The sequence below is a fragment of the Sinohyriopsis cumingii genome, chromosome 5 (genome assembly GCF_028554795.1).
Source record: "Sinohyriopsis cumingii isolate HCF-2022 chromosome 5, ASM2855479v2, whole genome shotgun sequence".
Lineage (NCBI taxonomy): Eukaryota > Metazoa > Mollusca > Bivalvia > Unionida > Unionidae > Sinohyriopsis > Sinohyriopsis cumingii.
In genome coordinates this window covers 33097530-33115443 of record NC_142965.1, presented here as the reverse complement: position 1 = coordinate 33115443, position 17914 = coordinate 33097530, and the positions used below count along the sequence as shown (strand labels likewise).

Below are 17914 nucleotides of genomic sequence, written 5' to 3'. Positions count from 1 at the left end.
TAATTCATCATGTTATTACAATTCATGCGAGTTTTTAATTGTATGAACGTTGTAATTTATCATGATATTACAATTTATGAGAGTTTTCTATTGTATGAACGTTGTAATTCATTTTGATATTACAATTCATGCGAGTTTTCTATTGTATGAACTTTGTGATTAATCATGATGTTACAAATCACGTGCTTTGTATATGGGTTTATTTATTGGTAATTTATCATTATGCCACAATTCAAAAGAGTTTTGTATTGTATGAAGGTTGTAATTTTGTCGTGGTAATACAATTCATGAGAGTTGTATGTAGTAATAATGTTGTACTTCATCATGATATTACAATTCAAGAGAAGTTTGTTTTGTACGAACGTTGCACTTCATAGTTATATTACAATTCATGTGAGTTTTCTAAGGCATGAAGGTTGTAATTTGTCGTGATAATACAATTCATGAGAGTTTTATATAGTAAGAACGTTGTACTTCATCATGATATTACAATTCAAGAGAGATTTGTTTTGTACGAACGTTGTAATTCATTATTATATTACAATTCATGTTAGTTTTAAATGGTATGAACGTGTAAAACATGATATTACAATTCATGTAAGCTTTGTATGGTATGAACGTTCTCCTTCGTCATTCTGTTATAATTCATGTATGGTATGAACGTTGTAATTCATCATGATATTACAGTTCATGTGAGTTGTATATAGTATGAACGTTGTCCTTCATTATTATGTTACAATTTAGTTGAGTTTTGTATTTTATGAACGTTGTAATTCATCATTATATTACACGTCATGTGGTATTAGAAAGAAAAGGAAAAATGTGATGTCATTTTATTGTGAACGTTCTACTGTATAAATAAAGTCAATAAAAACTAGCTTTGCATCTGTTTGTTGCACTAAAGACAAGGTTGTTATACAGAAACAACAGGTGAAATTTCTGGTTTTCTAAATCACGATGATAAAAATGTATTTATTCAGATGGATACATTTAATAACAAAGATTTAATTAATACAGCATATATTTAAATTGTTTCGAAAAAATGAAAATTACACATTTACATTGATTAGAGAATGAATGGATGAAGTATCTCAACGAATACAACCGTATACACTAATGATTCCTTTGTTTTGTTGTTAAGAAAAACTCCAATATATTAGCCTTTTTAAGTATATTTAGAACTTTGATGTTCATAGCAAGTATTTTCATATAAAAATGAAAAAATTCGGATTGTACACATGAAGTATGCCATCCAGCCATTTTATGTTAAAAGGTGTGACCTTGTACTGTTTTCAACAGCCTGGCACTTTATGCAATTCTGTTATCATTTGAGTCCCACCATTTCATACTGTTCGTATCGTATTTAATATCGGAATAAAACAAAACTTTAACTGGTCCTACGTTGTCCAACCAAGTGTAACAAACACCTGCATTGGCACAAAAACGAGTTCATGCAACTTTGTGTCTCATCCATTCAAGAAGAAAATGATCATGGTCGCTCACAAACTTAGAATATGATTGTGGCTATACAAAACACCACCAAGTCCAAAATAGAAGGCGTTGAAAACATTTACTAAATAATATGTCTCCACCTTTTATAGCGGATGAAGAAATGTTCGTCTTTATAAATAAGTATTATTGCTAAAAATGGTAATGATGTGGACAACAATCTGAACTCATGTAATAGATTTACAAAAGGACTCCCTGGCAGCTTAAATGATTGCAATATTTATTTTTCTTAAACAAAATTACGATCCAATGAGAACAGCGTTATTATTCTGTAACATTAAAGCTTTGTCGATTTATTTATTAATTTGTTTTCACTGCCTCATCTTCCAGGCAAAGATATTGAAATAGAATTTAAAATTAACATCTTATTTTTATGGGTGGAATCAAGTTTAAAGCGCAGCTGCAGTCTAAGTCTGACTACTTCCAACCAAAAAGCTGTGTCCAAAACATTAAATTCGGAAATACGAGTTGAATTTGATAGAAGAGTGGGATTATTATCAAAAGTTCCGATATTTGAAATGAGTCTATTGCACTGAGTTGATTTTGCGACTCAAATTTTTCGAGGCCTAGTTTTTCATCTTTATATAGTTTTATTATTCTAACGAATACATATTTGGACAAGTATTCAAATAACGCGAAATTCGTACTCGCATATCTAATAAAAACACGTAAAATATATTGTGCTTTGAATTAATATTACATGTTAATAGCCAACTTGTGATATGGCTTGCTTTATTTTCTGCAGCTTTGGTATTCGTGTCATGTGTCAAGCATCACTGAACACCAATTATAGATTGTACAATTATAACGTAATAGTGTTATAGAAGGAGACAAATAAGTTTGAAATGAATAGCTAGCTGTAGCCCCCCAGTGCACAAATAAATGACCTTCCTTTTTGATTTTATATCATCACATCGAAAGTGAGACAGACGATAAACAAAACAATACCCGAAACTGCACAATGTTATCCGGTACAGAGAAAATTTTAAAAGTCAGTATTCTGTGTCCTTTCCAGGGTAATGTATCTTTATGCAATAAAACAAGAACCACTGACATAAAATCATCCTGAACACGGTGAAGACAGACAGGTGTCTGTGTGTGTGATTCGGATTTTTAATATTTTTTTAATCATATCGCTACGATGTCTGCACTGTGGCAGTATATAGTATGTCTAGCACCAGGGCATCATGCTGCAGACATGCCGCATGATGTCCCACCCAGTCACATTATTCTGACGCCAGGCTGACCAATCCTAACACGAACCTCTCAATGCCGAGCGCCTAGCGAAGCAGCTGTTAATACCATTTTTAAAAGTCTTTGGTATCACTCGGCCGGGCTTCGAACCCGCGACCTCCTGCATACTAAGCGGACTCTAGCCATTAGGCCCCGAGCACGGTCCAAGACAGACATAAATGCATTGACAATCCTACACAGACAAAGGAAAATATATTCAACGTGCTACGTAAATAAAACATTTAATCTCTGTCAATTTTCCATCTCTTTTAAGGTAAACGGCAACATTTAAGTTATGTTCCATCAAACTATTATTTGAACACTCAACTTAAGTTCTCCATGTGGCATGATATTTAATAGTGTTTTAAATATGATAACATTTGTATATTGGTTAAATTAAGTCTAGTACATCTATCGTACAGCTGGTAACATCCAGTGGAGATTACTCGCTGTTGTTTCAAATTAAAATATGTAAACCAATCACCCCCAAGAAGTCTCGAGGAAGAATCATTTAGCAGTCAGAAAAATCTTGATTCTATTTCTAAACCAGGACTGAAAGATATTTATTCAAGGATTCTTTTTTCTTTTTGAAAATAATTCAGTCGTTTCCCACAATCTTATCTCAAGTATATGATTTTCGGGTTCAGAGGCAAGAAAAATATGATGGCTTGATTTGCAAAACACACTAATTAAATGTTTGGTTTTGAGACGACACTCCTAAGTTTACACCTACTGTAATACAACTATGTTCGTAATCTTTCGTCTGGCTTTGCTATGGCTTTCTGACAAGCACATATTGTACGTGCTGAACAACATCTATAGTAGACTAGGTACATGAAATTGGAATATAAGGAAGTATAATTTATGAAATACGTTTGTTTAAATGGTACTAAAAGAAAATTTAAAGGATAAATTAGCTGAAAATATAGAGTGTGGTTGGAGTACTATATATTTTAATGGAAAGTTTTTGGGGGTTTTTTTTTGTGTTTTTGCTGCCACACAGAATCAAACATATAACGACATAAGCATGGGTACGTTGCTGGAAGGGTATGCATTTCGGACTTATAATACGAGAAACGTATGACGTAAATTTTGTTCATTTTTAACTCAAGTCATGAAAGCTTTTGGTGAAAGTCAACGCAGTATGAGGACACATTTAGAATATCAGCACGATCATGGCACTACCATCATTTACAGATATCAAAAACATGTACCACTAATCATGTTGTACTGCATGCATAGGTGTGAAATTTTAATGTACTATCCCAATCTTACTTATCTAGTAAGTATCCTTGAGAACTAACGTGCCCTTTAGCACTGAACGTGTTCTTTTTCTCTGACGATGCAACAATCACTATTATATCTTTTATGTTAATGTTTTGTTTCTGTGCCGACATTTTAAGTTTTGAATGCTGTTGCAGATTAACTTCATTTCATTAAAAAAAAAAAAAAAAGCCAAGAGATATAATGACAAAATGAAGAAAACAAATGACTCAGTCAAATAGCCTCGTCTCTTCTACTATGGTTTTAATATATACTCAAATATAGAGATTCGAAGGCAACAATAAAACGAGTACTTTGTGAGCTAAAACAATCCCTGTTCGTATAATATTGATCAAGCATTTTGTTGTCGACTTTCAGATTTTCCTGTCATCATGGTCAGTATTGAAGGAGTAAAATTGTGAAGCAAACACTATAATCAGCCGTCCGTTTAATTCATCTCTGAAAAGTATTACATGTTTTGCTATTGTTCATTTGTGGGATGCCACCAATCTTGTCCCTGTGATAATATGTTATTTATAGATCTGTATATTCTCTTTCATCCTATCTTACAGCTGACTCAAAGTGGATCCATAAAGTTAGAAATAACTTCAACCGCTCGCACAATTTGATTTTTTAAGTTCGTTTTAAACAAATAAAGAAATCGTACATCTCCGACTCAACAAATCCTGACATTGTCAATACACCATATATTTAGTGGGTTAACTTACTCTTTTTACTTTCATACCAACCAAAATATTCGTTTTCGATTATAAGTATTTTTTAAAATGATAAGTCATTTTTAAATGTTATGCATCTTGTTCTTCTCATTTGTAATTATTGTCGTTATAGTTCTTTCTAAAATTCTCAATGTGATTACCTTAAACACTGCTAATCATTAGTTTCAACAAAAAATATATTTTCAACATTGATTTTAAGTTTCCTTATCAATCAGGTTTAGATTCGTGCAAGGGCTTTCACCGCTCCGAGTACCGCTCCGGTGGCCTAGTGGTTAGAGCGTCCGATTCGGATGCGGGAGGTCGTGCGTTCGATCCCCGGCCGAGTCATACCAAAGACTTACAAAAATGGTACTAACAGCTGCCTAGCTTGGCGCTCAGCATCAAAAGGTTAGTGTTAGGACTGGTCGGACTGGTTCCAGGATAATATGACTGGGTGTGACATCATGCATGATGCCCCAGTGCTAGACATCACTATAAACGATAGCGATATGACTGAAAAATTGTTACAGCTACGTTAAAATCCAAATCACATCACATCACAGCACCTCTCCGAAATAACACTCTCTGATCTTCAGTAAACCAACATGAAAGTAACAACTAAGTAAAAAAAAAAAAACATAAGACAAAAGACTAGCACATTTTTGGTTGCCAAATTGTAGGAGTTGCTATCCTTATTTATACGCGTACCTTTGTATATGGATATGTATATGTATTATTCACTGAGCATATATATATATATATATATATATATATATATATATATATATATATATATATATATATATATATATATATATATATATATGGATGGAGAGAGAGAGGGGTGTACGTGGGTGTGTGGGTGTTAATAAGAATCTGTATGTCTTATTAAAGAATCACTGTAACAGTCTGAGATTCTTAAAGGGACAAAGTGTGATACTATGCAAGGAAATCTAAAGAATTTACGGACAAAACACTGTCGTATCTCGTTTTCAAATCCGTGTATAACGCTCATCATTAATAGTATCCATGTTTCCAATTGATTTATTGTAAATCGAAACTAGAACGGTTTTATACAACTGTTACTGTTGGAAGTTCAGATTATTGCGTAAGGTTAAAACAATTGACCTTGGAAGAACGAATACGTAGACCACCTACACTAGTTAAAGATCGACACCGGTAGTGTAAAGAGGCACATTACGGATGTTAAGGCCAGATTAAGGCCTTCCAGGGCCCTACGCTCTGAAAATATTATGGTGTCCCCCCATCCTATTAAACGTGAATATCACACTACCCCACCACCCCAAAAACCTCAAACCAACACTAAAAGCTAAAACGTTGGGAAAATACCAGTGTTGCTAACATTCCAAATCAAAATACTCGTACACGCAGATCGAAATGGTCATATATAATTCATTCAATTTCATCATCAAAACTTACTTTGAATTTTTTCTGGTGCCCCTGTTGGGGTGGTGCCCTAAGCACGCGCTTAGTGTGTTTAATGGGTAATCCGGTCCTGATGATGTTCTATCAAAATCCCGTCCTAATAGTCTATTTCTCCGCGCAGTAATATATCATGCTTCTGAACAAACAATCTGCACTTGTATTTGCTCCATCTTTTCCCTCTGCAGTATCCATACCTGACAAGGGTCGAAATAAATATTGTGTTAAAAAGTTCAGTGAGGATTCAAATTTATTGCAATGACACAGATTTAAGTATTTTATCTGCAATTTATCTTCCAGTTCCTATTGTTATTAATAAATGTATCATTTCCTTGCAGGTTACTGGCCATTCAATGCCGTTCTCTGCGACATCTTCGTGACGTCAGATGTCTTGATGTGTACATCTTCAATCCTCCATCTTTGCACCATATCATTAGAGCGTTTTATTGCCATTCGATCTCCTCTGGCGTCAAGGAAAAGATCCAAGGGAACAGTTTTTGTCAAGCTTGGGTTTGTATGGCTTGGATCTATAGCAATCTCCAGCCCGATAATGATTCTGGGATTTATTGATAACAATAATATTATGAATAATAACCAGTGTGTTCTCAGAAATAAGGAATTTATCATTTATGGATCGATCTGTGCATTTTTCATCCCCCTTGGGATTATGGTTATTATATATGGCTTAACTGTAAGACTGCTACGAAAGCAATCTATGTTGTATGACCCAAAAAGAGTGTCAAACGGACAACCAACAATTAGACGATCAAAGAGCAGACGAAAGAGAAGTCGTGATCACAATCAAACGCCGCATATTTCTCTCCAAATGGACTCTAGATCCCCGTCTCCAGTTGACTATGATGACAAAAGGTCGTGTAGTATGTCTCTTAATGAATTTGACACGAGCCTTAATCAGATTAACTCGTTACACATTCCTGGTTCGGAGCCACGATCAAGAGATACATCAACAGAATCTCTCGTTACAGTTCACTATGACATGGATAAAAACTATTCCCACAATGGATTCCTTACAGTGCCTAGGGTTGCCTCCCCTAGAATGTCATCGACAGAATCTTTAATTACGAGTGATAATGATAATGATAATTCAACAGACGAAGACAGTAATCAAAACATCAAACAATATTTGACGGGTAATGAAACCCCTACGACCAGGATGAAGATTTGTTTTAAGAAACAACTGATTGTTAAAGCATCTAGTATACTGCAACTGAATAAAGACCCAACAAAAGAAAGCGATGACAAGACGATTGTTCGAACAGAACAAAAGGCATCCAAGGTGTTAGGTATGGTCTTCTTCATTTTCGTCATCTGTTGGGCGCCATTTTTCATCGTCAATATCATGACAGTTTTGTGTAGGCAGTGTTACTTTCAACCAGTGCTCATTTTGACCTTTGTCTGGCTGGGCTATGTCTCCAGTACTTTAAACCCAATTATTTACACCATGTTCAACAGCACTTTCAAGATGACATTTGTAAAGCTTCTGAAATGTCAGTATGGATTTCTACTTAAACCCTTACGGAGAAAACCTTGGAGAGCTAAACACACGAATCACACGACCGCATCTTCAGATTCGAATGCAGAAATACCATTGTAGTGTAGAATCGACATGTCTACTAAACCACGTGTTTGACGGTTTCATCTGTGATATTCAAAATACCACCTTACTGCATTAAAATTTCAGAAAATATCTTTGGAAAAGACTTGAAAACTCCAGTTTATTTGTCCAACCGAATACTTTGTGTTAAATAAGGGGCTATATAAAGTTTCAACCCGTCCTTGAAAACCGACAATGAAGAATTAACGGGGAATTTTTAAATACGGAAATATCAATTTTTCATACGACAATGCTTCATTTACAATTAAAAATTGAAACTTTATTTTCCACACAACTCTCTCTCTCTCTCTCTCTCTCTCTCTCTCTCAAATTTAAACTTGTCTTTGTCTTGGAATAAATATTTTTCATCTATCTATGTTAAATTAAAGAGGTTTGCGCTCCTACGAGCATGTACCTCTGCTTTATGCCTACACATTAGGCTATTTAATTGCTCCTAGGGGAAAGAATTGGAGCCATTTCCCCTAGGCGTTTATGTGCTCAGGGAGCACTTTTTAATTCAAGCCGTCAGGCAGTGGACCTTACAAGAGGTCCTAACTGTCTGATTGGAGGGCTTGGTGGCGAATGAGAATAGACCCAGCAGACACTCATCCTATTCAGTCGTTAACATTTTTCATAGCTAGCTAACTTTACGTGGAGTATATAACGATTCTCAGTAATGTTACTGTTAATCCACTATATTGTGCTTTCATTATGTCATATATCAAAACGGTATATATATATATATATATATATATATATATATATATATATATATATATATATATATATATATATATATATATATATATATATATATATTATTTAATAGTTTTCATAATGGAAGATGCAATATTGTCTACTTTGTGCTGTATGCAAACAGTGGGATGTAAATAAATCTAATGAATCTATATATCATAAGTATGATAAGGGATTTTTGTTTTCATTAATTAAGCAAAGATTGGGGGGGGTGATTAGTGTTGGTGAATAAATATCATGTAAGAACAAAAGCAAGGAAGAAAATTATCATTCAAGCAATAATCCTCGTTTGCCTTTATATGTTTAACTCGAACTTCAACTGGGAAAATAAATTGGATGACGTCATTACAATGATGGCAAACAATAAATGTTATTAAATAAATTCAGCAGCATTCCAGTATGATGCATGTAAGAGATTTTCTTATTAAACTAAACCACATAAAACATTTACTATTAGGCGGGCTACAAAACGGATTTGGTGTCAGCAGAGCGTCTCGTGCTAGGAGCTACCTGTTAGGAAAAAAATAAACAAATAGCCGTAGTCACCTCTAGTAATTAATTTCTTTTCTTAGCCTTTCTTCCATTACGATTGCATAAATTTTCCATGATGTTATTGACCATACATCATACATTAACTTCATCTCTTTAAATTGTTGACAATTTATAAACCCTAGGAACATTGCATATTCATGAATGTTGGCGGAAATGGTTGACTAAGATTTAATGTGCCACGGTCATGGGGGCATTGTTTATGATATTTTTGTGATTTATGTGAAAAATACATGTTGTATTCCACTGAATATGCATTGCTTTCTTTAGAGAGATTTCTCTTCTAACATGTATTTACGAATTATCAATATGTTTGGAATTATCTCAGTCGTTTTATATAATGATGTATTAACAAGTGTTTTCCTAATTTAGCAGTTGTTGACTACAGGCGCTTGTTTAATTTATTGGTTTCATTTTGTTGTTGTGTATTAAAACAGAAGTCTTTCTTTGGTGGCTTTGCTTTAATAACTAGAAAAGTCAATAAAATAGAGTTGTTGATAATGAAATAAGCATGATATATATATATATATATATATATATATATATATATATATATATATATATATATATATATATATATAGATAGATAGATAGATAGATAGATAGATAGATAGATAGATAGATGTGTGTGTGTGTGTGTGTGTGTGTGATGAATAGTTACTACTGACATTGTATAATGTTTTCATTATAAGAACCGAAAATAGAATGACAATGCCTTTAACAGAGCCTAGAAAATCAACAGATAAGAAATTTGTCAGAACATATATCCCTCGCAAGTATTTATACCTTCGCAAACAAAAATACCTTCGCAAACATATATACCTTCGCAAAAATATATATCATGCACACAAGTATACCTCGCAAACATCTATCCCTAGAAAACATCTATAACATCGTAAACATGTATACCCTGACAACAAGTTATACTCTCGCAACAATTTATCCCCTAGCAAACATTTAAATTACTATCGAAGAACTTTCGAAAAGGAAAACGTTCAGTGAGAAATTAACTGTCGGAAGAACGTGAAGTTTGTACGACTCTAATGTATTTGCGAGTGTTCGTTTTTTTCCCAAACGAGTAACAGTAAACAGGAAATGCTGTTCCATATACCGATCAATACACCAAACGTGGTTTCATTCTTAAAAGAGTGGCGAGTTTAACACTGTAGTGAGCAGAGTCTCCATATATAACTCTCTGTTGGCCAAACAAGAACTTACAGAACTCCGCGAGAATAGTGAGAGGGAGAAAAGTGTAGTACAAATGCCTTAACAACAATCGGTGAATTTGAACCTGATAATTTAATTAGCATAATATGTCTTTAAAGTATACCCGCATGGTATTTTTGGTGAAAGTAACTACCTGATATTTGTTTGAATTCTTGTATTCACATGACATTATAGTTTAAAAGCCCAAAAGATGACCCCTGATACAACACGCATACATTTCTCCTGAGCGTAGATTTTGAAATGAATGACAAAGTGTTTAATATCAATTGTTTATAAATAAGGAATCACATTCAAGACGTAGACATTATCGATATTTATCTGTACACCACTGTGTTCATAAGTTCGCTAATAAAAATTGTACAAAAATCTACTAGAAAGTCGCTTTTCACCACGAACCAATTGTAAATTATGGCGAGGAATGAGATAAATTCACAATAGCGCTAATACATGCAACGCTAATAAGTTGGATCAAAATATACTCCTATTTTTAGGTTATGGTATTCCTAAGCAACTACTGCATAATTAGTAAAAACTACATGCCATATAAAAGTACATTAGAGAGAAAAAACATGTTCACATAAGTTATAACCATCGTTAAGGAGGAGAAAAAGATGTTCTGGGTGAGAACTGTGGCAGATAGTGTTAGATTATGTTAGAACAGGACCAGTTTCATGTAGGACATATTGCATCGTATCAGCAATGTGTTAGTGATATCAAGGAGTTTTAAACTTGCCATCATAGCGGTCATGTAAGAGGTCATGACATCGTCTTATTAACTCAAGATCATCTTCATTTTGCAAGAAGTCTTGCTTTGAAACTTTTATGACATGCTCCGAACGAATAACAACAACAATATCGAAAGATGACCACAATGACGGACATTATACAAATCAGGTCTGCTCCACGTTTATATAGAACTAACTAAATAGAGAAATTATTGTTTTGACAGAAATACGAGATTCTGTTCAAGAAAAAAAAAGATAACAAGATAAGCAGTATGCTTTGGGGATGGAATCAGCACCATTTTTGTTTAAGAGCAACAACAACCTAAAAAATATCCCAACACGTATTTGAAAATCCGAAAAAGAAACTCGTTTTAAGAAGAAGCAGCGATAATAGGATTTTACAGAAAGCAGTCATGGCAGGAATGTGAGGAGTTCGAGATGTTCCGAAAAAAAACAACAATTGCTTAAGACAACGGACGCCAGACCATCACGAAAGATCTCTTGACCTTCAGACCCAGCAATTACGGGAATATTCACAATACTCAAGTATTATTTCATGTGCATTAGTTTGAGGAGATATAATTCAATGAATAGAGAGGTAGTAATTGCAAGAACTGACATTTATAAAAAGAAATTGAAGACAATGCAAGACGAATGCCAGAAGATAATTGTTACGTGTGATTATTCGATGGAGCTGTATATTGATTCTATACCTTTTTTGCGAGTAAATAACCCGTTTTTCGTGCCACAGTTCCTTCTCAATCTGTCAGGCTCAAGAGCAACCCGAGGTAAGACAGGATCTAGGATTTGGACATAATTCTAAAGAAAATGTTTAACTTTCAAAGTAGCTCTCGCCAATGTTTAAATTTCTTAATCAGAATTATAATTATGAAATGAACGCACATTCCTCATAGCTTGCAAATTAAGAGGGCATGCCTTGACAGTGATTACAGTCGAAAAGAAGCAAGAGATAAAATTAGGGCTTCGAAAAGCTTAATTACTGCAGGGAAATTATTATATCGTCCACGACAATTATAAATTTTCCACATGCACGTCATTTGGTTCCCTTCGGGAATAACTCCCGGGCGCGACTTATTTACTTTTCCAGCGGAAGTTACATTATTCCAGTGGCGCGAGTTATTAGTTTCATCCCTCGCGCGAAATATTCATTTCCACGCACGAATTATGCGAGTTATTAGCTTGCACGAATTATTAATTTACGCACTGGAGTTACTATTGAGTTCTCGTCATGTTTTGTTTCGTTTATTACTTGCCGTTATAACTATGCATTTCTTTGAGCATTGTAATAATTTCAGCGCGCGATATATTAAATCATGCACTCAAGTTATTATTCTGAGCGCTTCACGTAATAATTCTAGTGAGTTATTTAATAATTTGCGCACACAATGTTATTAAACTGCACGAGCAAATTATAACTGCCGTACAGTAATCATTATTTAGCACATTGTAACCGGTAATTTTCCGTGAATTCTTTCTGTATATTTGTGTATATTGTCACGTCTGGTCGATACGATGAGCAAAGCAAGTAGGTTCAAAATTATTAACTCGAGGTCGTGAATTATTAAATTGCATGTACTTCGAGCAAGGAAATTAAATAATTCGTGCAGGAAATCGCACCCGCGAGCTATATTTTTCCGCGAATGATAAATAATTATCGTGCGCAAAATATCTAATTCCTGTGCCCAAGATAACAAATTTACATGGGAGAATCACATTAGTTTTATCCTATGTCCTACATAAGTCACCGCAATTATTCATTAATTATCTGGATTCATAATAATCAGACTTTTCTAGATTTTAGTACCTATTTATTTGGACGAGTTACAAAATATCCGGAATACTTAAAAGAGCTATTTTCTGGACTATGAATTTGCGGCCAATATTATTTTTACCAGTTCTATTAACAAATCTAATCATATGCTCGCGTAAGCTAGAAATTGTTTCTCGCTCATTGTGTGGAAAAATCTGTACTAGGGGCCAGAACTCAACTTGAAGATAAAACATTTTTGAAACACGGCACATTCGCAAAAATAACGCATACCACTCAGTCGAAATTTGGCATAATATACTCATTTCAATACTGTCTTGGTCTAACGCAATATAGCTGTTACAGAATCGATCATTTATAAATTACAAATTGATATCTACTTCGTGGCTGGAAAGTCGTTTTACTTAAGAACTAATTTGTTAGTTACTAATAATATTTCCATATTTATTTCCAAGATTTTACAAGACAGTTTACGGATCGTTCTATGATAAAGGAATTTGCTAATTTTACAGCAATCGGAAGAGCAAGACCAGAGCAAACCAGATACTGCATCTACCCGTAACTGGAGTTTAATCCAGTGTTGCACTTATGTTGAAGTTACGGTCAGAATTGTTTGTTTTTTTTTGTTTGGTTTTTTTTTTTTTTTTTTTTTTTTGGAGTTATTTTGTTTTGACAGGATTTTAGTTGGCATAGAGGTGAATCATTGACATAAACAATCGGCACTCAAGTTCAAGAGAGTCAAGCGATTCAAAATAAGTTCAACAGAGTCAAAAGATTCCAAACTTTTATTCGTGGTAATTGCCACAAAAATATGAAATAATGATCATGTGGAGTCGGTGTTATTTCTCCTAATTTTCATCGCTAACACTACTAAGTAGAAACGGGATTTGGATGGTCCTGGTCCGAAATTCATGCTGATACTACGAATTACAAATGTTACTTAGGATTGGCCTGGTCCCGAATAAATGTTTTGATACTACTAATGTGAAACGGGATTTGGATGGGCCTGGTCCGGAACGCATGCTGATACTACGAATTAGAAACGGTACTTAGGATTGGCCTGGTCCCGAATAAATGTTTTGATACTACTAATTAGAAACGGGACTTAGGATTGTCCCAGTCCGGAATGCTTATATCTGCACTGGATCTGCAATTTCAGGTGCCGTGGTTGATGCACGCTACTGCTCGATACATCAGAATCATTTATTTGCAGCGTACGCACCTTTTTATCGCAACTGGCTGATATTTACTAAACCTGTTTGTATTTTTCCTAAGCAGATGTGTTTCTGATGTCGTGAATCGATAGATTGCCGTCAATATTAGTGTAGTATAGAATTATAAAATTATACTTAAATATGCAAACCACCGCGCATAAATTGACAGAACCTTATTGACTAAAATACAATAATTTAGCGCAATGAGATTCACTTCTTATTCATCCTCAAAATGTATCCCTAATGAACGAACATTTTCTAAATATTGCCTTATTTTAATGACTCTGCTTTGTATAATCAATATGAGATAAGCAAAACCAATGAAAAACCAGCATAGCTTAAGTCACATGTTCACAACCGGAAACACTATGTAAATTATGCAACTCGCAGAAAACACCGTGATGAATCCAAATTCTCACTCTCAGGTGAAAATTTCACAATCTACATCGATGCACTTCAAGGATTCAATCAACCTTATGGACCATTTTGACCTTCTACTGCGATAATAATGTGCATAAAGTAGCAAACACTTCCCGAATTTCGTCATCCCTTGAATTTCCTTTCAGAATAATCAAGATAAACATTAATTGCAATACATTTAAGTGCTAAAACGAGCAGTGGTTGAAGTTTTGGGCCACGCAAAAGGGACATTTCCCACTGATTCATCTAGGTACCTGTATGGCTACATTAGACCAATACTGAGTTTAATATACCATTGTTGTAATCGTTATTTTTTTAAACTTCGTTATTATTTCTGAAGGAAATAGACAATTCTAGTTCAAATTTGAATCGAGAACAATTTCATTATTTTATTTGTGTCTGTCTCTATATTAATATTATCAATAATAATGTACTTCAATTTTTTAAACGTTCACATTTGTATCATTGCGCAAACTATATGCAGTGTACATTTTGATTGCAGTGTATTGTCATTACTTTAGCCGTTTCAATCCAAGTTAATTGAAAGCTAAAAATGCGTTTAAAAGTCATTAAAAGTTCATATTGAATTTTTCAGTGTAATCCAAAGTTGTAAGCTCTCTCTTAAGGTAAGGGAATTTTCAATGGGTACTTAGTCGTTTGAACCAATATTAACACTGTGCCACTAAGACTTCGAGCCTAATGTTTCATCCAGAAATGTGAGGAAGAAGACTTTTTTACTATTTTTCACCGTAGGATAGAAACAGTCCACCCTCAGGATCAAACTTTGGGGTTAGGCCCTCAACATAGCCTCGTGTCTGCCGCAAAATTATGATCGTTGAGTGGAAGTTTCCCGTCTTAAATCAGTGCCTGTGAAGGATTGTATTAATCCTGTCTCGTTAATCTTTTGACATTCTACTGATATATATATATATATATATATATATATATATATATATATATATATATATATATATATATATATATATATATATATATGTGTGTGTGTGTGTGTGTGTGTGTGTGTGTGTGTGTGTGTGTGTGTTCTTTCAGCCCAATTTCAAGTTTAAAAAGGGATTTGAATTGTTTTACTTTTGAATTTACCATAATTTATCATATTAATGTCCCACTGCCTGTTCACTCGGGAAAACTGCATTACATATTTATGACAGATAAGAAGCAATATATCTCTGGGAATATTTGAAATAAAACAGCAACGTAAAACAATTAACTGATGACTATCATTACACTCCAAGTTTTTTTAATCTATATAAGACGTTTTAAAAAGTTATTTCTTCAGTGCAGGTAGTAGAATATTTGGTTTCAGAAACTATTGTGAGTCACACATCCAGATACATGAATCATTCAGAACGATCGATTAATTGACGCACCTGGATGAAAGAAAACTCTTTGATGTATGACGCATGAAATTGCCTTGTAATGCAAAAGTGTGTGCACGGTAAGCGAATTTTTACAAAAGACATCCTCGATGGTGACATTGTGTTGACTACGTGTGATAGATTCTTTCTCGATCTCTATTTACCTGCTTTACACAAGCACCATTATCTTCTAAAATTCCATTTTATTGTTAGGATTGTCGGTCTTTCATCTTCTCAGTGGTATCCTATTTACTGAAAATGATGATAACTCGCTGTAAGTCGAGAAACATCAATCAAAGGGAAGTCTCCCAACGGATTGGAAATGATTCCTATTTAACTAGAAAATCAATTTTGTATTGGGTTAGATCAATTTAGCCAGCGAGTTCTGATGATCGCAATTTCACGGGAATTGATTCAAAACTGATATTAAACAATGATTTAAGAGGAAACCGTTCAATGTTCCAAAAGCAGCTTGGTACAACAGTTCGTTAGTACGAAATAAATTGATCAGGTGGCTCTTATCTCTGAACATGTCAAAAATTCGTCTGCTCAGAAGGTTTTCTGGCTCAAAGAATGTAAGGGTCAATTTTCCGAAAGTTTGTTGATGCAAATGCTCATTAGACTAAATATTTTTTGGTATAGGGTTCCTTGGTCAGAATATTCAAGAGTCCAAAGGCTTTTTATTTTGCTTACGATACTTTAAGTCGCGTACTTTCTCGGTATTCTCAACCTAAAGGGAGAGCGTTCGGTCATTTGTAAAAGCCTTTAGAGTGTTTTGCGGATCATCTGGTATCCATAGCTTTTTCCGTTTATGTTTAGATACCTTCAACACGGTCAGTGCATGGGTACATTGCTAATTTTACTAAGCGTGTGATACGTTACTATAGTACTTCAGACCATTGAATCTTCGATATATCTAGGTCATCGGATTACTGAACATTTTTCTTCAAGTCAGTACATGTTGGGATCAATATTCCTTGGATCAATATATCTTGAGATCGATGAACCCTCTGAGTTTTGAAGCTACATACATTAGAACTCTAACCGTGCAAGAAGGTACAAGCTGCACAAACAGGACTTTTGTCAGATCACAGTCTCTATTCTATCTGACCGGCGCTTCTCGATCACAGTGCACGGTATATTTCATAACACACTTTGTGCCAAGACAGCGCAAGGTGACGTCTGAGGAAAATTGAGAACAAGAATACGTTTATATACTCTCTCCATCTCTCTCTCTCTCTCTCTCTCTCTCTCTCTCTCTCTGAATAGAGAAATCTTTTTTTACATTTTTAGTCGCAGATTTTTCCATGGTTGAACATGATTCCGATGCGACAGAAGTCATATATGGCCATTTCGTGATACATAGATAGATAGATAGATAGATAGATAGATAAACAGATAGATAGATAGATAGACGACTGGGCACCAAAACATAGAACGGAATAGGCGCACTGAATTTCAGTGTTGTTGGTCATTTTTGAGGCTGATTAAGTGGTATAATTTGAATCTACTTAAACCTAATCTTCGTACAGAAGCTATCTATAGCATAACTTTGAATTAACCTTAACAAATTACGAGCAAAAAAAACATACAACATCCATGTAATTGTTGTAACGTCTATCGTAGCGAACAGCTTATCGACTTCACACACTGTCTCAACCAACGCTATGCTGAGGCACCCGCCAGTACACTTTATATTTAGGGTCTCAAACTGAAACCACACTGAGGGCCGCATGAGTGCATTTTCGATGGCCCAAGGGCCGTACCACCTTTGTTATCTCTCATGACACCTTGTGACGCCAATCATTTTGCGGACCACAGGATACGGCTTGGCGGGCCTCATGCGGCCCGCGTGCACGTGTTTTTGAGACCCCTGCTTTAAAACCTACATACACCCAAGTCTGTCTTCAGCAGCGATAACTGTGACGTTAGGCAAAATGTTGCTTCCAAGAACAGGTTTGAGTTTGGATCATATAATGGTTCCTTAAACAAGTGGCAGTTTGAAACAGATACCTGGTTATAAGAAATGACTTGAACGCAGATTTCACCGTATATTCTATATTCATTTACGATCCGACA

General features: G+C 34.6%; 1 protein-coding gene across 1 annotated transcript in view; it reads left to right on the top strand.

Annotated features, from left to right (window-relative positions):
- Positions 1–8497, top strand: part of LOC149798903 (5-hydroxytryptamine receptor 2C-like) — an 88872-nt gene extending 80375 nt beyond the window's left edge. Inside the window, exon 2 of the mRNA XM_089956996.1 lies at positions 6503–8497. Coding sequence (XP_089813122.1) covers positions 6503–7779 — 1277 coding nt within the window. The 3' untranslated portion in view covers positions 7780–8497. The remainder of the gene's footprint in view (positions 1–6502) is intronic.
- The last annotated feature ends 9417 nt before the right edge of the window (positions 8498–17914 follow it).